The 17,199-nt window shown below is 27.4% G+C and overlaps 2 protein-coding genes and 1 long non-coding RNA gene across 12 annotated transcripts in view; 2 read left to right on the plus strand and 1 right to left on the minus strand.

Annotated features, from left to right (window-relative positions):
• The first annotated feature begins 138 nt into the window (after nt 1–138).
• Nucleotides 139–15,435, plus strand: rtet (major facilitator superfamily domain-containing protein rtet). The gene is made up of 6 exons (XM_075289911.1): nt 139–778; nt 5,291–5,632; nt 5,910–5,983; nt 14,519–14,694; nt 14,760–14,927; nt 14,990–15,435. Exons 1-6 carry the CDS (start codon nt 341–343, stop codon nt 15,220–15,222), a joined length of 1,431 nt encoding a protein of 476 aa, XP_075146026.1. The 5' UTR covers nt 139–340; the 3' UTR covers nt 15,223–15,435.
• Nucleotides 15,436–15,924: 489 nt separating this feature from the next.
• On the minus strand, nt 15,925–16,425 carry LOC142220657 (uncharacterized). Its single transcript, XR_012717901.1, has 2 exons — nt 16,308–16,425; nt 15,925–16,243 (listed from the first exon to the last, which is right to left on the minus strand). It is a non-coding gene; the product is annotated as an uncharacterized LOC142220657 (long non-coding RNA).
• The window catches only part of Rab11 (RAS oncogene family member Rab11), a 36,963-nt gene continuing 36,183 nt past the window's right edge, over nt 16,420–17,199 (plus strand). For 3 of the 10 annotated variants that reach the window (XR_012717900.1, XM_075289920.1, XM_075289912.1), the window contains exon 1: nt 16,551–16,694. The gene's annotated coding sequence lies outside the window, so the exon portion shown is untranslated. The other 7 variants (XM_075289914.1, XM_075289913.1, XM_075289919.1 and 4 more) reach the window with 7 other exon arrangements.

Consider the following 17,199-nt stretch of genomic DNA (forward strand, 5'->3'; position numbering starts at 1 on the left):
AAAAAATGTTGGAAGGGATGGCTGAAATGGAAACACTATGGCAACTCTCTTTTGCTGAGCATACTGAGTACTCAGTATTTGGTATTCATTAAAAATGGATTGTTTTGATTTGTTGTTGTTTCTCAAACTTTCACTTGTTGTCCGTCCACATTTTGTTGTATTTATTGCTCTCCCTCTCTCTATATTTCTCTATTAATTAAACAATTTCTTACTGTTGAAGCACTTGAAGAAGAAATACAATGCTTTAAACAGATTTCTTTCGGTGCCTAAGTAACAAGCACGTAGTTAATCAAGCTGACAGAGTTTTGGGGCACAAAAAAAATCATAACGTCAACGGAAAATGTATCAACGTCGCTCCAATAACAATAATGTTGTAAAAGATTCCAATGCATCATCGAAGAACAACACCCTAAATGACAGTGGAAACGATTCCAATGGCAAACAGGATAAAACTGAGGAAAAGGAACGTACAAACCCTATGGTTTATGTTATATTTATATCGCTATTATTTGACTTGTTGGCATTTACAATAATTTTACCATTGTTACCTTCACTCTTGGAGTATTTCAAAAATAATGATAGTTCCGGTTTGTATGCGGTATTAACGGAACGCATAAAATGGTTTCAGAATCTAGTGAATGCTCCAGAGCGCTTTAATTCTGTATTATTTGGTGGTCTCTTGGGCTCCATGTTTAGTTTTCTGCAGTTTATAGCCAGTCCCATTGTTGGAGCGCTTTCAGACTACTATGGACGTAAACCGGTTATCCTTATTTGCACGGTAAGTAAATGATGTACAGTGGATGAAAATCGAAAAGTAATTTCAAAAATTAAATTTTTTCATTCAAATGGAAAATGTTTTCCTGGGATAAAAAAAAAAAAGTTTGATTTGGATTAAAGTAAGACATTTTTGTCGCAGTAGTCTATGGTCTTCGTAAATGTATATACAAAAAGTTTTATATCAATCTTTTAGACTGGTATTATTTTTTGCCGGCAAAACTTTTAATTTCCCTGTTCAAAACAACAACAAAATGAATCGTTAGAAAAGTATGGAAAAGATTGTTGAAATTAAGATTATTTTTGTGATAATTTTCTATAAATAATATGACCGTACGCTAACTTTTAGGTATTCCAAAGTGGTCACATTTGTGAAAAATTGCCATAAAAGGAAGTCTCTAAAAATAAGTTTCCAAAATTTTGTTTTTTAAAATATGAGCTAGGGCCTAAAATCAAAAAACCTATTATATTCATAATCACATTATACGGCATTCACTTTACACTTCCAAAAGCCACCTTAACTAGATTTCATTTGCCTTATAAAAAGAAATTTCATATCTCGAAATCTGTGGATTTGAGTATAATATGTGGAACCTATTTCAACTCATGTTTGAAATGGGAGAACAACATTTTGATAGAATGATAGAGATTTAAATATGGTTCGGAAAAAAATCTTACAATTGATATTTAGGTAGACAAAATTTTTATGTAGAAATTTTGACAAAAGTTTCTATATTTTGACAAAATTTTCTATAGAAATAATATTTTGACAAAATTTTCTATAGAAATAAAATTTTTTCAAAATTTTTTTTAGAAATAATATTTTGACAAAATTTTCTATAGAAATAATATTTTGACAAAATTTTCTATAGAAATGAAATTTTGATAAAATTTTCTATAGAAATAAAATTTTGATAAAATCTTCTATAGAAGTAAAATTTTTATAAAATTTTCTATAGTAATAAAAATTTGACAAATTTTCTATAGAAATAAAATTTTGACAAAATTTTCTATAGAAAAAAATTGTTAACAAAATTTTCTATAGAAATAAAATTTTGACAAAATTTTCTATAGAAATAAATTGTTGACAAAATTTTCTACAGAAATAAAATTTTGACAAAATTTTCTATAGTAATAAAATTTTGACAAAATTTTCTATAGAAACAAATATTGAGAAAATTTTCTATAGAAATAAAATTTTGACAAAATGTTCTATAGAAATAAAATTTTGACAAAATTTTCTATAGAAATAAAATTTTGACAAAATTTTCTATAGAAAGAAAATTTTGACAAAATTTTCTATAGAAATAAAATTTTGACAAAATTTTCTATAGAAAGAAAATTTTGACAAAATTTTCTATAGAAAAAAATATTGAGAAAATTTTCTATAGAAATAAAATTTTCACAAAATTTTCTATAGAAATAAAATTTTCACAAAATTTTCTATAGAAATAAAATTTTCACAAAATTTTCTATAGAAATAAAATTTTGACAAAATTTTCTATAGAAAAAAATATTGAGAAAATTTTCTATAGAAATAAAATTTTGACAAAATTTTCTATAGAAATAAAATTTTGACAAAATTTTCTATAGAAATAAAATTTTCTATAGAAATAAAATTTTCTATAGAAATAAAATTTTCCCAAAATTTTCTATAGAAATAAAATTTTGACAAAATTTTCTATAGAAATAAATTGTTGACAAAATTTTCTACAGAAATAAAATTTTGACAAAATTTTCTATAGTAATAAAATTTTGACAAAATTTTCTATAGAAACAAATATTGAGAAAATTTTCTATAGAAATAAAATTTTGACAAAATGTTCTATAGAAATAAAATTTTACAAAATTTTCTATAGAAATAAAATTTTGACAAAATTTTCTATAGAAAGAAAATTTTGACAAAATTTTCTATAGAAAAAAATATTGAGAAAATTTTCTATAGAAATAAAATTTTGACAAAATTTTCTATAGAAATAAAATTTTCACAAAATTTTCTATAGAAATAAAATTTTCACAAAATTTTCTATAGAAATAAAATTTTGACAAAATTTTCTATAGAAAAAAATATTGAGAAAATTTTCTATAGAAATAAAATTTTGACAAAATTTTCCATAGAAATAAAATTTTGACAAAATTTTCTATAGAAATAAAATTTTCTATAGAAATAAAATGTTCACAAAATTTTCTATAGAAATAAAATTTTCACAAAATTTTCTATAGAAATAAAATTTTCCCAAAATTTTCTATAGAAATAAAATTTTTATGATTTTTATCTCATAATCTCGGCTGTAGGTCTATAAATTAAACTCGAAATTGTTGGTTTCTAGTTTTTTATTTTCCGATATTTCGGTTGACTTCGTCAGACCGTTTTCAAGGCTATAATTTACAAAATTAAACAAAAGTTAATTACAAAATTCACAAATTAAAGTTAAACTATTGTCATTTACATTTTATCCGATGTCTTGTTACTTCGCTGTCTGGTTTTCAACTGGTGATCACTTTCTCCTGTGTTTTTGTATCGTATGTCGATATATTCTCGCGCAGTTCTCAATATCTTTTTTATAGTTTATTCTCTCGTTAGTGGGAGTGTTAATTATGTGTAACATTTCCAGAGTAAATCTTCGTCTGTAGTTGTTTTCCTTGCATAGGATTTCTACGTTATTAAAGTTAGGTTTGTGACCAGTCAATGTACAGTGGGCCGCAAGTGCTGTTTTTTGTTCCATTGGTTTGTCTGTTGTTTTTATATCCGATTTATGTGAGGACAATCTTGTTTTTAATTTTGTCATTGTCGTACCAATATATGTCTTTTGGCATAAGTTGGATTTGTCACCGTTGCATTTTATCTTATATACTACGTTGTGTTGGTCTTCATTCTTAATTTTTGTTTTTGTTTTACTAAATAATCCGTTGACAGTGTTTGTAGTTTTTAACGCGAGTTGATATTTTTCTTTATTGTATATGTCAGACTTGGACAGTCTCTCGGAGAAGTTTGGTATATATGTCACTGGTTTGTATATTTTTGAATCCTTTTTCTTGGTCAATTCTCGGTTGTTGTGTAGGTTGGCTTTTACTTTCGATAAGAGTTGATATATCGTTCGTTGTGGGAAATTGTTGTCTTGGAGAATTCGTTTAATTTTATTTTCATTTTCAGAATGAAATTCTGGATCACTAATATTAAATATCCTTCGTATGAAATTTGTCGCTGTATTGATTATTATACGTTTACTGTGCTTAGAGTAAAAATTGAGCAGTCTGCCAGAAGCCGTTGGTTTTTGGTACCAATTTAGTCTCAGTTGGTTTCCTTGTCTATGTATTATTACGTCAAGATATGGTAGTTTATTGTCCTGTTCTAATTCCTTTGTAAATTGAATTTGTCTATTAAATGAGTTTAAGGCCTTTAGTGTTTCGTCGACTTCTGATGCCTTTATGACTGCGAAGATGTCATCTACGTATTTTGTTAATATCGGTGGTTTAGTAATATTTTTAAATACTTCGTCTAAAAGTTCCTCCATAATAATGTCTGCTACAATTGGTGAAGCAGGGGAACCCATTGGCATACCTTTTAATTGCTCATAAATCTTGTCCTCAAATTTAAAATATCTGGTGTCCTTGATACAAAATGTAATTAAATCTATGAATAAATCCTTCGTCATGTTCGTATACTGCTCAATTATGGTCCATTTTCTTTCAATCGTCTGAATTGCTAGCTTTACCGGAATGCTTGGAAATAATGACACCACGTCAAAGGATATTAAAACTTCATCATCTTCAATCGTCATATTTTCCAATCTTGTCTTAAAATCCGCAGAATTTTGACAAAATTTTCTATAGAAATAATATTTTGACAAAATTTTCTATAGAAATAAAATTTTGACAAAATTTTCTATAGAAATAAAATTTTGACAAAATTTTCTTTAGAAATAAAATTTTGACAAAATTTTCTTTAGAAATAAAATTTTGACAAAATTTTCTATAGAAATAAAAGTTTGTCTAAATTTTCTATAGAAATAAAATTTTGTCTAAATTTTCTATAGAAATAAAATTTTGACGTCGTATCATACATTGCTAGGTTCAAAAGTGGGAGATAGCTCTCAAGTAAGTGGAGATCAATCTGGTATCTATGGTCGTTCTTATACGTTGCCGCTTACTGAAGATAGCTTTTTGCATAGACCCATTCAGTATTCCTATTTATCGCGCATTTATCTCCACATCTATGATCATAAATCCTTTCTAAGGTCAATAACAATGATCGCCAGAAGTGTACATAGTACTACATTTGAGTCCGTGGTTTTAATCCCCTGACTAATGTTTGGGTTCTCTAAAACCCGACTTTGTAACATCTGAAAATTTCCTTTATTCTACTCTTACGAATTTTGTAATATATTTTTTTTCTGTATAAAATTTTGTTTACCTATAACACAATCTACATAATTATTTTGCAAAATTTTTCGATTTGTTCATAATTATTATCAAGTTTTTTTTTTATATGTTCTATCCTTCTTATTTTCCACAGGCTGGTATTGCATTGTCGTACTTACTTTGGGCTTTCTCCAGAAATTTTGCAGTCTTCGTTTTGGCTCGTTTTGTTGGTGGCATAAGTAAGGGCAATATATCTCTGTGTATGTCCATAATTACCGACGTATCGAGTCCAAAGACTCGTGGCCGTGGTATGGCATTGGTTGGAGTTGCATTTTCTATCGGATTTATAGTTGGACCTATGATTGGAGCATTATTTGCTATATTTGCAAACAAATCATCAGGACCATGGTTTGTATTACCGTCTTTACTTGCCTTTGGACTGGCCATGGGTGATCTACTGGTGTTAGTGTTCTATTTAAAAGAGACTCTGCCAAAGGTAAGTAGACAATACGGCATTAACTTTACCACTTTCAAAATCCACTGTAACTAGATTTTAACTGTCATTTATTTGCCTTACAAAAAATTAAATTTCTAAAAATGTGGATTTTGAGCATAATGTATTAACCGAAAGACAAAAAGCTTGAAATAAAGATTAGGTTTCTTTTTATATCTGATATAATAATTTCCCACTTTTTTTGAAACTGAATTATGTGGAAAGAACAAATTAAAAACTTGATTTTTAGAGCTTTAATAATAAATATTTTACATTTCAGGAAAAACGTGTTAAAGAAATCTCCTCATCAATGTCTTATGCTTGGCAATTGATAAATGTTTCATCTCTATTCAGGTGAGTTTCTGATAGAAAAAGAAAAAAGATTGATTCTAGCAAAATGGCTTAAAGTGTTGTAAAGCTGCTACGCTTTAATTATGGGCATCATATTTACAAATGCCCTCTTAAGAAAGTCTAGACGTATATTGTGTAGAGACTTATTGGAAAGCAAAGAAATTTAATAGAATAGAAAAAAATCTAATTCACCCATAACTAGTGCTGAAAGTTTCAGGAATTTCCCCCCAATTTTTTTGTGCATCGAGACGGCATTTTTTAATTGAGGATTTGGAGATTTTTTGGGAAAATGTGTTTTTCCTATAATCTCAAAAAATGTCTTAAGGAGGCACAGTGATTATTTTTTAAGTATTGAAGTACTCCGTCCATCTATTGACATAATACTAATTTTGGATCGAAACAGAAATCCGTTTGAAACATATCATAACACCGCCTTATTGAAGTTGTAAGCAAGTGGAGCACAACGGCCAAATATAAATATTTTCCCCAAATAAAACTATCCTCAGATTTATACATAGATCCGAAATCTGGCAAAGGGTCTTTTTTAACCAATATCCGAAATAATATACACGTCCATAAAGCCAATTTATTCAGAGATAAATGAAAAATCCCCTTATTCCTCATGAGATGTTCATGTGATATGTACATGGACACAATAAGTTCATTAGTCACAAACATTTTTCTTTTCAATTACCACATGACGTCTAAATTTAATTTAAAGAAATATATTTATTAGATTGGGTCACATGTATGAATAACGAATTATTATTGTGCAGATGTAGAATACTATTTCTATAGAAAATTTTGTCAATATTTTATATATATAAAAAATTTTGTCAAAATTTTATTTCTTAGAAAAGTTTGTCAATATTTTATTTTTATAGAAAAGTTTGTCAATATTTTATTTTTATAGAAAATGTTGTCAAAATTTTATTTCTATAGAAAAATTTTTCAACATTTTATTTCTACAGAAAATTTTGTCAAAATTTTATTTCTTAGAAAATTTTGTCAAAATTTTATTTCTATAGAAAAATTTGTCAACATTTATTTCTATAGAAAATTTTGTCAACATTTTATTTCTATAGAAAATTTTGTCAAAATTTAATTTCTATAGAAAATGTTGTCAAAATTTTATTTCTATATTTTGTCAAAATTTTATTTCTATAGAAAATTTTGTCAAAATTTTATTTCTATAGAAAATTTGTCAAAATTTTATTTCTATAGAAAGTTTTGTCTAAATTTTATCTCTATAGAAAATTTTATCAAAATATTATTTCTATAGAAAATTTTGTCAAAATTTTATTTCTATAGAAAATTTTGTCAAAATTTTATTACTATAGAAAATTTTGCCAAAATTTTATTTCTATAGAAAATTTTGTCAAAATTTAATTTCTATAGAAAATGTTGTCAAAATTTTATTTCTATAGAAAATTTTGTCAAAATTTTATTTCTATAGAAAATTTTGTCAAAATTTTATTTCTATAGAAAATTTTGTCAACATTTTATTTCTATAGAAAATTTTGTCAAGATTTTATTTCTATATAAAATGTTGTCAGAATTTTATTTCTATAGAAAATTTTGTCAAAATTTATTTAGGAAAAGAGATATGTTTGCTTCGAATTTATTTCGGCATAAGCCGGTTATCAATGTAAAACCTTTTTTCGGAGGGTTCAAGTGTGGTTTTTGTTGGGTTTAATAAACTGCCTGAATTTATTCTGATAATTGGTTGATAGTTTTGCTGCAAGTAGAGGATGCTGATGAGGAATGTGGTAATTCCGAAACGTGCGTCCATCCAACCATCTTGCAGTCTATAGGGCTTTGCCCAAATAAATTTGACAAACATTCTTTTCCTCTGTTGGTTAAGCTACAATTGTAGTTTAGTCAATGTATGGTTTTAAGCTGAAATAAAAAACAACAACAATGCTTAAAGAACAAAACCAACAATAACAAAACAAAACAAATGGAAAAAGAAGAGGAGGCACGCTCAAAATAAACCCAGCCATGTGAATTCAAATCGATGATTTGACAGTGGCATAGGAAAAGAGATATGTTTGTTTCGAATTTATTTCGGCATAAGCCGGCTATCAATGTAAAACCTTTTTTCGGAGGGTTCAAGTGTGGTTTTTGTTGGGTTTAATAAACTGCCTGAATTTATTCTGATAATTGGTTGATAGTTTTGCTGCAAGTAGAGGATGCTGATGAGGAATGTGGTAATTCCGAAACGTGCGTCCATCCAACCATCTTGCAGTCTATAGGGCTTTGCCCAAATAAATTTGACAAACATTCTTTTCCTCTGTTGGTTAAGCTACAATTGTAGTTTAGTCAATGTATGGTTTTAAGCTGAAATAAAAAACAACAACAAAATTTATTTTCTATAGAAAATTTTGGCAAAATTTTATTTCTATAGAAAATTTTGTAAAAATTTTATTTCTATAGAAAATTTTGTCAAAATTTTATTTCTTATTTCTATAAAAATTTTTTGTCAAAATTTTATTTCTATAGAAAATTTTGTCAAAATTTTATTTCTATTAAAAATTTTATTTCTAAAGGGTGATTCTTTTGAGGTTAGGATTTTCATGCATTAGTATTTGACAGATCACGTGGGATTTCAGACATGGTGTCAAAGAGAAAGATGCTCAGTATGCTTTGACATTTCATCATGAATAGACTTACTAACGAGCAACGCTTGCAAATCATTGAATTTTATTACCAAAATCAGTGGCAGAAAATCCGCTTTTTTATCGACAAATTTTGTTCAGCGATGAGGCTCATTTCTGGTTGAATGGCTACGTAAATAAGCAAAATTGCCGCATTTGGAGTGAAGAGCAACCAGAAGCCGTTCAAGAACTGCCCATGCATCCCGAAAAATGCACTGTTTGGTGTGGTTTGTACGCTGGTGGAATCATTGGACCGTATTTTTTCAAAGATGCTGTTGGACGCAACGTTACGGTGAATGGCGATCGCTATCGTTCGATGCTAACAAACTTTTTGTTGCCAAAAATGGAAGAACTGAACTTGGTTGACATGTGGTTTCAACAAGATGGCGCTACATGCCACACAGCTCGCGATTCTATGGCCATTTTGAGGGAAAACTTCGGAGAACAATTCATCTCAAGAAATGGACCGGTAAGTTGGCCACCAAGATCATGCGATTTGACGCCTTTAGACTATTTTTTGTGGGGCTACGTCAAGTCTAAAGTCTACAGAAATAAGCCAGCAACTATTCCAGCTTTGGAAGACAACATTTCCGAAGAAATTCGGGCTATTCCGGCCGAAATGCTCGAAAAAGTTGCCCAAAATTGGACTTTCCGAATGGACCACCTAAGACGCAGCCGCGGTCAACATTTAAATGAAATTATCTTCAAAAAGTAAATGTCATGGACCAATCTAACGTTTCAAATAAAGAACCGATGAGATTTTGCAAATTTTATGCGTTTTTTTTTAAAAAAAAGTTATCAAGCTCTTAACAAATCACCCTTTATATAAAATGTTGTCAGAATTTTATTTCTATAGAAAATTTTGTCAAAATTTATTTTCTATAGAAAATTTTGGCAAAATTTTATTTCTATAGAAAATTTTGTAAAAATTTTATTTCTATAGAAAATTTTGTCAAAATTTTATTTCTTATTTCTATAAAAAATTTTTGTCAAAATTTTATTTCTATAGAAAATTTTGTCAAAATTTTATTTCTATTAAAAATTTTGTCAAAATTTTATTTCTATTGAAAATTTTGTCAAAATTTTATATCTATTGAAAATTTTGTCAAAATTTTATTTTTATAGAAAATGTTGTCAAAATTTTATTATAAATATTGTATTGCTTTTTTACAAACTCGTGGAATTTATGGATAACCATAATTTATTCGACCCGCTCTAGGTTTGGCACATTAAATTCTTGTAAACCCAGTACCGGAAATTTTACTTCACATATTTTATCATGCGACTTAAAATCAGTCATAGTTTTTATTAATGTCAATTATCATAGTTTCATATTCACTCGTCTGTAGCACGTTTTCGCAAAAGTTAATATAACTAAAAACACACAATAATGTTATCATGTAGCCAAAGTAAACAAAAAATAAATGTGATTTTAATAAAGGGGTCGGTCACTCATAACTGTTAATTTAAATGGCTTGCTTCATAAATTAAATTTATTAAATTTAGTTGATATCAATATTTTTGAAGATAATAGGATTATAATATACTGTAAACTTTTCGTCTTGCCGTCTTATCGTCATTTTCCTAAGTAGGTCATAATTTGTCTACGATTACTTACATGTATCCGATTGCTCAATTCTTTATTAAAATAAATAGAAATGCATGCATAGTCTCTTCATATCATTAACTCCAAATGACCACTGATAAAATATTAGCATGACTAATAAAAAATATATAAGAAAAAATATCTACCAACGCTAAACAGGATTTGTATGCGAACGGGTTATTTAAAAGTTTAACAAAAATCTAAATGCAAAATAAAATAATAAAATCACAGTTATATCAGGTCAACGTTCTATAGCAAAAACCAGTAAGGAAAGTCTAAATTTAAACGAAATATATTGTGTATTGGTTTTCTAAACAACTCCCAAAATCCCGGTAGGCACATCTAACGAAATTTCTGCTAGTCATAAGAAAAAAAATTGGAATTTTGCAAAATTTGTGTTAGAAGGATGTTATCGGTTGTTTACATTTTCTCCCATAAAGCCTAGTACTAAGATCACGATTTATTTAGTACGTCTTCAAAATACCAGATACATCCTCTAACAAGCCTCAGTTTCACTATGGTTTAGCATGGATGCCAATAAGAAAGACATAATTGGTTTATGTCCACAAGAGTAAAATTTGAATTACGACCGATTAGATGGAAAATGTCGTTTCAAGGGGTGAATAGTAGGATGGATCTATATTCAATAATTAGCCGATGCAAATCTACTTAAAATGTACCATTTATAAAATAAAATTAGTCTTGTCAATTGCAATTCTTCTTCTCCTGGGGGAACCCGCATTTTTGGTATGCAAACGAAATTTTCGCTCGAAATATATACTGGACTGGAGACTAACGACCTGTTAGACACTATTATCGACTCAAATATTATTTTCTATTGGTACCACGGTTGCCATAGTTGGTAGAATTCTTGACTAAGAGGAACTTCACAAATTTTCTATAGATATAAACTTTTGACAAAATTTCCTAAACCACAAAAGTTTTGACAAAATCTCCTATAGCAAAGAAATTCGGTAAAATTCCTATAGCACAGACCTTTTGACAAACATTTCTTGGAAATGAAATTTTAACAAAATTTCTTAAGAAATAAAAATGTTGACAAATATTCCTATAGAAATAAAACTTTGTTGTCAAAGTTTAGTATAGAAATAAAATTTTGACAAAAATTTCTATAAAAATATAATTTTGACAAAAGTTTCTATTGAAATAAAACTTTGACAAATATTCTATTGAAATAAAATTATGAGAAAATTTTCCATAGAAGTTAAATTTTGACAACATTTTTATAGAAATAAAATTTTGTCAAAATTTATTATAGAAGAAAAATGTTGCGACTTTATTGGTCGAGGTGAAGTTGGTTACTTAACTTAAAGTACAAAAGAACCGCTTCATGCGGAGAGAAAAATAAAACTTAACGAAAATAAATGAGATGAAAAAGAAAATGTACTAAAATTATTAATTCAAGAGTTAATAGGTCGTTTTGACGATACAACGTAATATTTAAAGAAATTAAATAAAGGAAAAAAGTATATAAACTGAATGAAAATACTTAATCTAGTTGAACGGTGCGTTCAACATTTTTTATAGAAATAAAATTTTGAGAAAATTTTCTATAGAAATAAAAATTTTTCAATAACAATGGTCCTATAGAAATAAAACTTTGTTGCCAAAATTTACTATGAAAATAAAAATTTTATAAAATTTTCTATAGAAATAAAACTTTGACCAAATTTTCTACAGAAATAAAACTTTGTTGTCAAAGTTTACTACAGAAATAAAATGTTGACAAAATTTTCTATAGAACTAAAATTTTAACAAAATTTTCTATAGAACTAAACATTTTGACAAAATTTTGTATAGAAATAAAAATTTTGACAAAATTTTGTATAGAAATAAAATTTTGACACAATTTTTTAAAGAAATAAAACTATGACAAAATTTCCTATAGAAATAAAATTTTGACAAAATTTTCTACAGAAATAAAACTTTGACAAAATTTTCTATAGAACTAAAATTTTAACAAAATTTCTTATAGAACTAAGAATTTTGACGAAATTTTGTATAGACATAAATTTTTGACAAAATTTTTTAAAGAAATAAAACTATGACAAAATTTCCTATAGAAATAAAATTTTGACAAAATTTTCTATAGAAATAAAATTGTGACAAAATTTTCTATACAAATAAAATTTTGACAAAATTTTCTATAGATATAAAATGTTGACAAAATTTTCTACAGAAATAAAAATTTTTCAATAACAATGGTCCTATAGAAATAAAACTTTGTTGTCAAAATTTGCTATAGAAATAAAATTTTGACAAAATTTTCTTTAGAAATAAAATGTTGAAAAATTTTTCTATAGAAATAAAATGTTGAAAAAATTTTCTATAGAAATAAAATTTTCTATAGAAGTAAAATTTTTATAAAATTTTCTATAGAAATAAAAATTTGACAAATTTTCTATAGAAATAAACTTTTGACAAAACTTTCTATAGAAATAAACTTTTCACAAAATTTTCTATAGAAATAAAATGTTGACAAAAATGTTCTATAGAAATAAAATTTTTCAAAATTTTCTCTAGAAATAAAATTTTGACAAAATTGTCTATAGAAATAAAATTGTGACAAAATTTTCTATAGAAATAAAATTTTGACAAAATTTTCTATAGATATAAAATGTTGACAAAATTTTCTATAGAAATAAAAGTTTTTCAATAACAATGGTCCTATAGAAATAAAACTTTGTTGTCAAAATTTGCTATAGAAATAAAATTTTGACAAAATTTTCTATAGAACTAAAATTTTAACAACATTTTTTATAGAACTAAAAATTTTGACGAAATTTTGTATAGAAATAAAATTTTGACAAATTTTTTAAAGAAATAAAACTATGACAAAATTTCCTATAGAAATAAAACTTTGACAAAATTTTCTATAGAAATAAAATTGTGACAAAATTTTCTATAGAAATAAAATTTTGACAAAATTTTCTATAGATATAAAATGTTGACAAAATTTTCTATAGAAATAAAAATTTTTCAATAACAATGGTCCTATAGAAATAAAACTTTGTTGTCAAAATTTACTATAGAAATGAAATTTTGACAAAATTGTCTATAGAACTAAAATTTTTACAAAATTTTCTATAAAAATACAATTTTGACAAAATTTTCTATAGAAATAAAATGTTGACAAAATTTTCTATAGAAATAAAACTTTGACAAAATTTTCTATAGAAATAAAATTGTGACAAAATTTCTATAAAAATAAAATTTTTGACAAAATTTTCTAAAGAAATAAAATTTTGACAATATTTTCTATAGATATAAAATTTTGACAAAATTTTCTATAGTAATAAAATTTTGACAAAATTTTCTATAGTAATAAAATTTTCTATAGAAATAAAACTTTGACAAAATTTTCTATAGAAATAAAATTTTGACAAAATTCCATATAGAAATAAAATTTTGACAAAATTCCCTATAGAAATAAAATATTGACAAAATTTCCTAATGAAATAAAATTTTGACAAAATTTTCTATAGAAATAAAATTTTGACAAAATTTTCTATAGAAATAAAATTATGACAAATATTTCCCACCTCAGTAATGCTGGTGACATTTCTGAGGGTTTCAAAGCTTCTCTAAGTGGTTTCACTGCAATGTGGAACTCCGTTCGGACTCATTGAGCTTAACATGGAATCGGGCAGCACTCAGTGATAAGGGAGAAGTTCACCAATGTGGTATCACAATGGACTTAATAGTCCTGATACATCGGACTGCCACCTAACCTAACTATAGAAATAAAATTTCCTATAGAAATAAAACTTTGACAAAATTTCCTAAAGAAATAAAAGGTTGACAAAGTTTCCTATAGAAATAAAATTTTGACAAAATTTTCTATTGAAATAAAACTTTGACAAAATTTCCTAAAGAAATAAAACGTTGACAAAATTTTCTATAGAAATAAAAATTTAGACAAAATTTTCTATAAAAATAAAATTTTGACAAATATTTCTATAGAAATAAAATTTTGACAAAATTTCCTATAGAAATAAAACTTTGACAAAATTTGCTATAAAAATAATAGTTTGCAAAATAAGATTTCTTTGTTTGATATTTTTTTTGTAAAAATTTCTCCAAAGTTTGGTAGATTATTTTTGTCTCGAGTGGCTACCGTGATTGGCATGGGAACGAAACTTCCATAATTAATATAGAAAATACTTTTATTTATTTCATAAAGAGCTAGACCATCAGAATATATTAAATATTCTGATAAAAATGAAATCTATTTTATCTTATTTTTCTTTTTAGATTCGCTACTATTAAAAATGTTCCACAAAAACAAACCCGATCGTTACAAACAATCGGGCTCATCTATTTCGTTTATTTATTTCTATATTCCGGCTTGGAATTTACGGTGACATTTTTAATGTACCATAAATTTGGTTATACATCCATGGATCAAGCGAAAATGTTTTTGACAACTGGTAAAGACAAAGGCAATAAAACTAAAGTAAATCGTTATTTCAAATATTATTATTTTGTTTTTCAGGAATTATAATGACTCTACTGCAGGGTTCATTTGTAAGACGTATACCAGAGAAGAATATCAAAGATTTCGCTGTACTGAGTTTGTATATCTTGGTGCCAGCTTTTATGCTCGTAGGTGTTGCACATTGTACATGCTTACTGTATATGGGAATGATTTTATATGCCATTTGTAAGTTATCACAAAGTACATAGGAATTGATTGCACTAATTTCAATTGTTTTCCTTTTTCAGCTACCGCATTTACAGTCACTTGCCTTACAACACTTGTCTCAAAATATGGCAACGATGATCAGAAAGGATCAGTTTTAGGAATTTTTAGATCTTTAGGTGCTTTAGCCCGTGCTCTTGGACCAGTTGTGGGTTCAATAGCTTTCTGGTGCATTGGTTCAAAAATGACATACGTTATTGGAGGACTTTTATTATTAATACCATCTTATGTCTTGCAAAAAACTCAACTTGTATAATTAGTTTTTTTTTACATTGTATTATTATAGAAAACATGTATTTCATTCTGTATTATATAATTACCATGTATTAACATGTACTTACGTATTTATACATTCATTTATATATTGCCATTTTTTGTAAAAATGAAAGAAATATTTTTATACAAGAAAAAAATAAAAACAAGGAGAAATATATACAGAATAGCTGACACAAAGTGTCACCAATCCAAACAGCCCCATTTTTCTGTGTGAAAATATATTTTATTGATCAAATTACATAAATTTATGTAAATAATCGAAATTTCAGAATGCAAAGCTGTTTTCACAACGTTTCCTGATAATAAATCTTAATCGTTTTGATGTTAGGCTCGATGAAAACAACTGGAGAGTGGCTACCGAGCAGAGAATGAAGCCGCCGAGTCGCAACTCATTTTTAATTTATTTAAATCGAAAAAATGTATTAACAATTGTTTTGTTTTCCGCCAAAATTTTGAACCTTCCACCCACAATCAATCAACATCAAGCTGCTGTAATAATTTTGTAAAAATGTATCTCAGAAAATTTGAATGAAATGTAAATTTGATTGTAAAATTGGTTGTACAATTAATCTCATTACCATTCTGATAACCTCAATTTGATTTTATACCGGCTAAACTTGAACTTAATACCCACCTTACGGGATAAAATATAAACAGTCGATAACAACAACAACTCACGGAATTTTCGTTAGCAAATATAGCAATGTATTTCTCATGGGTAACGGAAATTTCGTTAAAGGTGTATACCGATATTTAGGCACCAAGCCGCCTCCGCCAGAGTCAAAAATGTAATGTCAGCCGATGCCGAAAAAATAGACCATCTTCATTTTCTAATGCCGGGACCATTTAAGATGCTACTCAGCAATTTTTACCGAACTAAATACTTTGGGCAACACTGCTCAAACGCCTTCGTTTTGTTTCGCCGCAGTGCACGCACGCTTTTATTGGGTTTCTGATGTGTGGGGCTAACGGCGTTTCATCTACAGGATCCACTCGGTACTCTTTAACAAAAAACTTTTCTTGTGCTCAGATTTATTTTTTTAATTTTAGCGGATTAATATTCACCTAATGTTTTCTGCAAAAACTGACAGCGAAGGAAACTCACCACATAAGTCTTGCATAAGTGAACAGCATAGTCGTTTGAAACTAACGCCGGTAATTGAAGGCGGTAATTTTACATTACGCCGTTTAAAAAAGCGCTCCATGTCTTACTTCCCCCCGCATACGTTTGACCCGTTATGGGACGCTTTTAATTTCAGATGTTTCATGGTTTAGAAGAATTTTCTTGTGTGTCGCGAAAAGTCAAGTCGCAAAAAGGTGATTAATTCATCTCGAAAGTAAAATAAATAAGAATAATCATTGAAGTTTCTACAACAAATTTGTCATTTAACAAAAATGTCGTTCATTTGACTAAATATACAATATTTGAATTGAAATAATTACGATCAGATGGTGATAAATTAGAGAAAACAAAGACCTTTATCTTTTTGCAATAGAAGAAAGTGATGACAAGGGAGAAAAGCAACCGCCCGTCATTTTGGTCATAGTGGTGTGGTTTTTATAACAAAAAAAAAAAAGAAATTAACATAGAAAAGTTTTCTCTCCTCTCTTTCATATCTTTCACGAATTTGACTGTGATGTTGGTTCGTCGTATATGTTAATCATTGACTTCTTTGCTCGCCCGTTGTCGTTTTAGTACGGTTTACTGTTAAATTTTTCTTCTATAAATTTGTTAATTTTAGCTGCTGCACTTGTAATTTTTACTTGGGAAAACTACGCTATTCAAATCCCAATTCCATAACCAACTACATTCGTCGATGTGCTTCACTCTTTGTATATTTCCCTTTGTTGCGGAGAAGAAAAAAAAGCGATTGCTGGTATTGGTGTATGAGTTGTGATTTGGATATCTGGTTTTCGGTCGGTTACTTCAATACAAATAAAATGCATTTATAAATGT

The sequence above is a fragment of the Haematobia irritans genome, chromosome 1 (assembly GCF_050003625.1).
Source record: "Haematobia irritans isolate KBUSLIRL chromosome 1, ASM5000362v1, whole genome shotgun sequence".
In the NCBI taxonomy this organism is placed as follows: Eukaryota; Metazoa; Arthropoda; class Insecta; order Diptera; family Muscidae; genus Haematobia; species Haematobia irritans.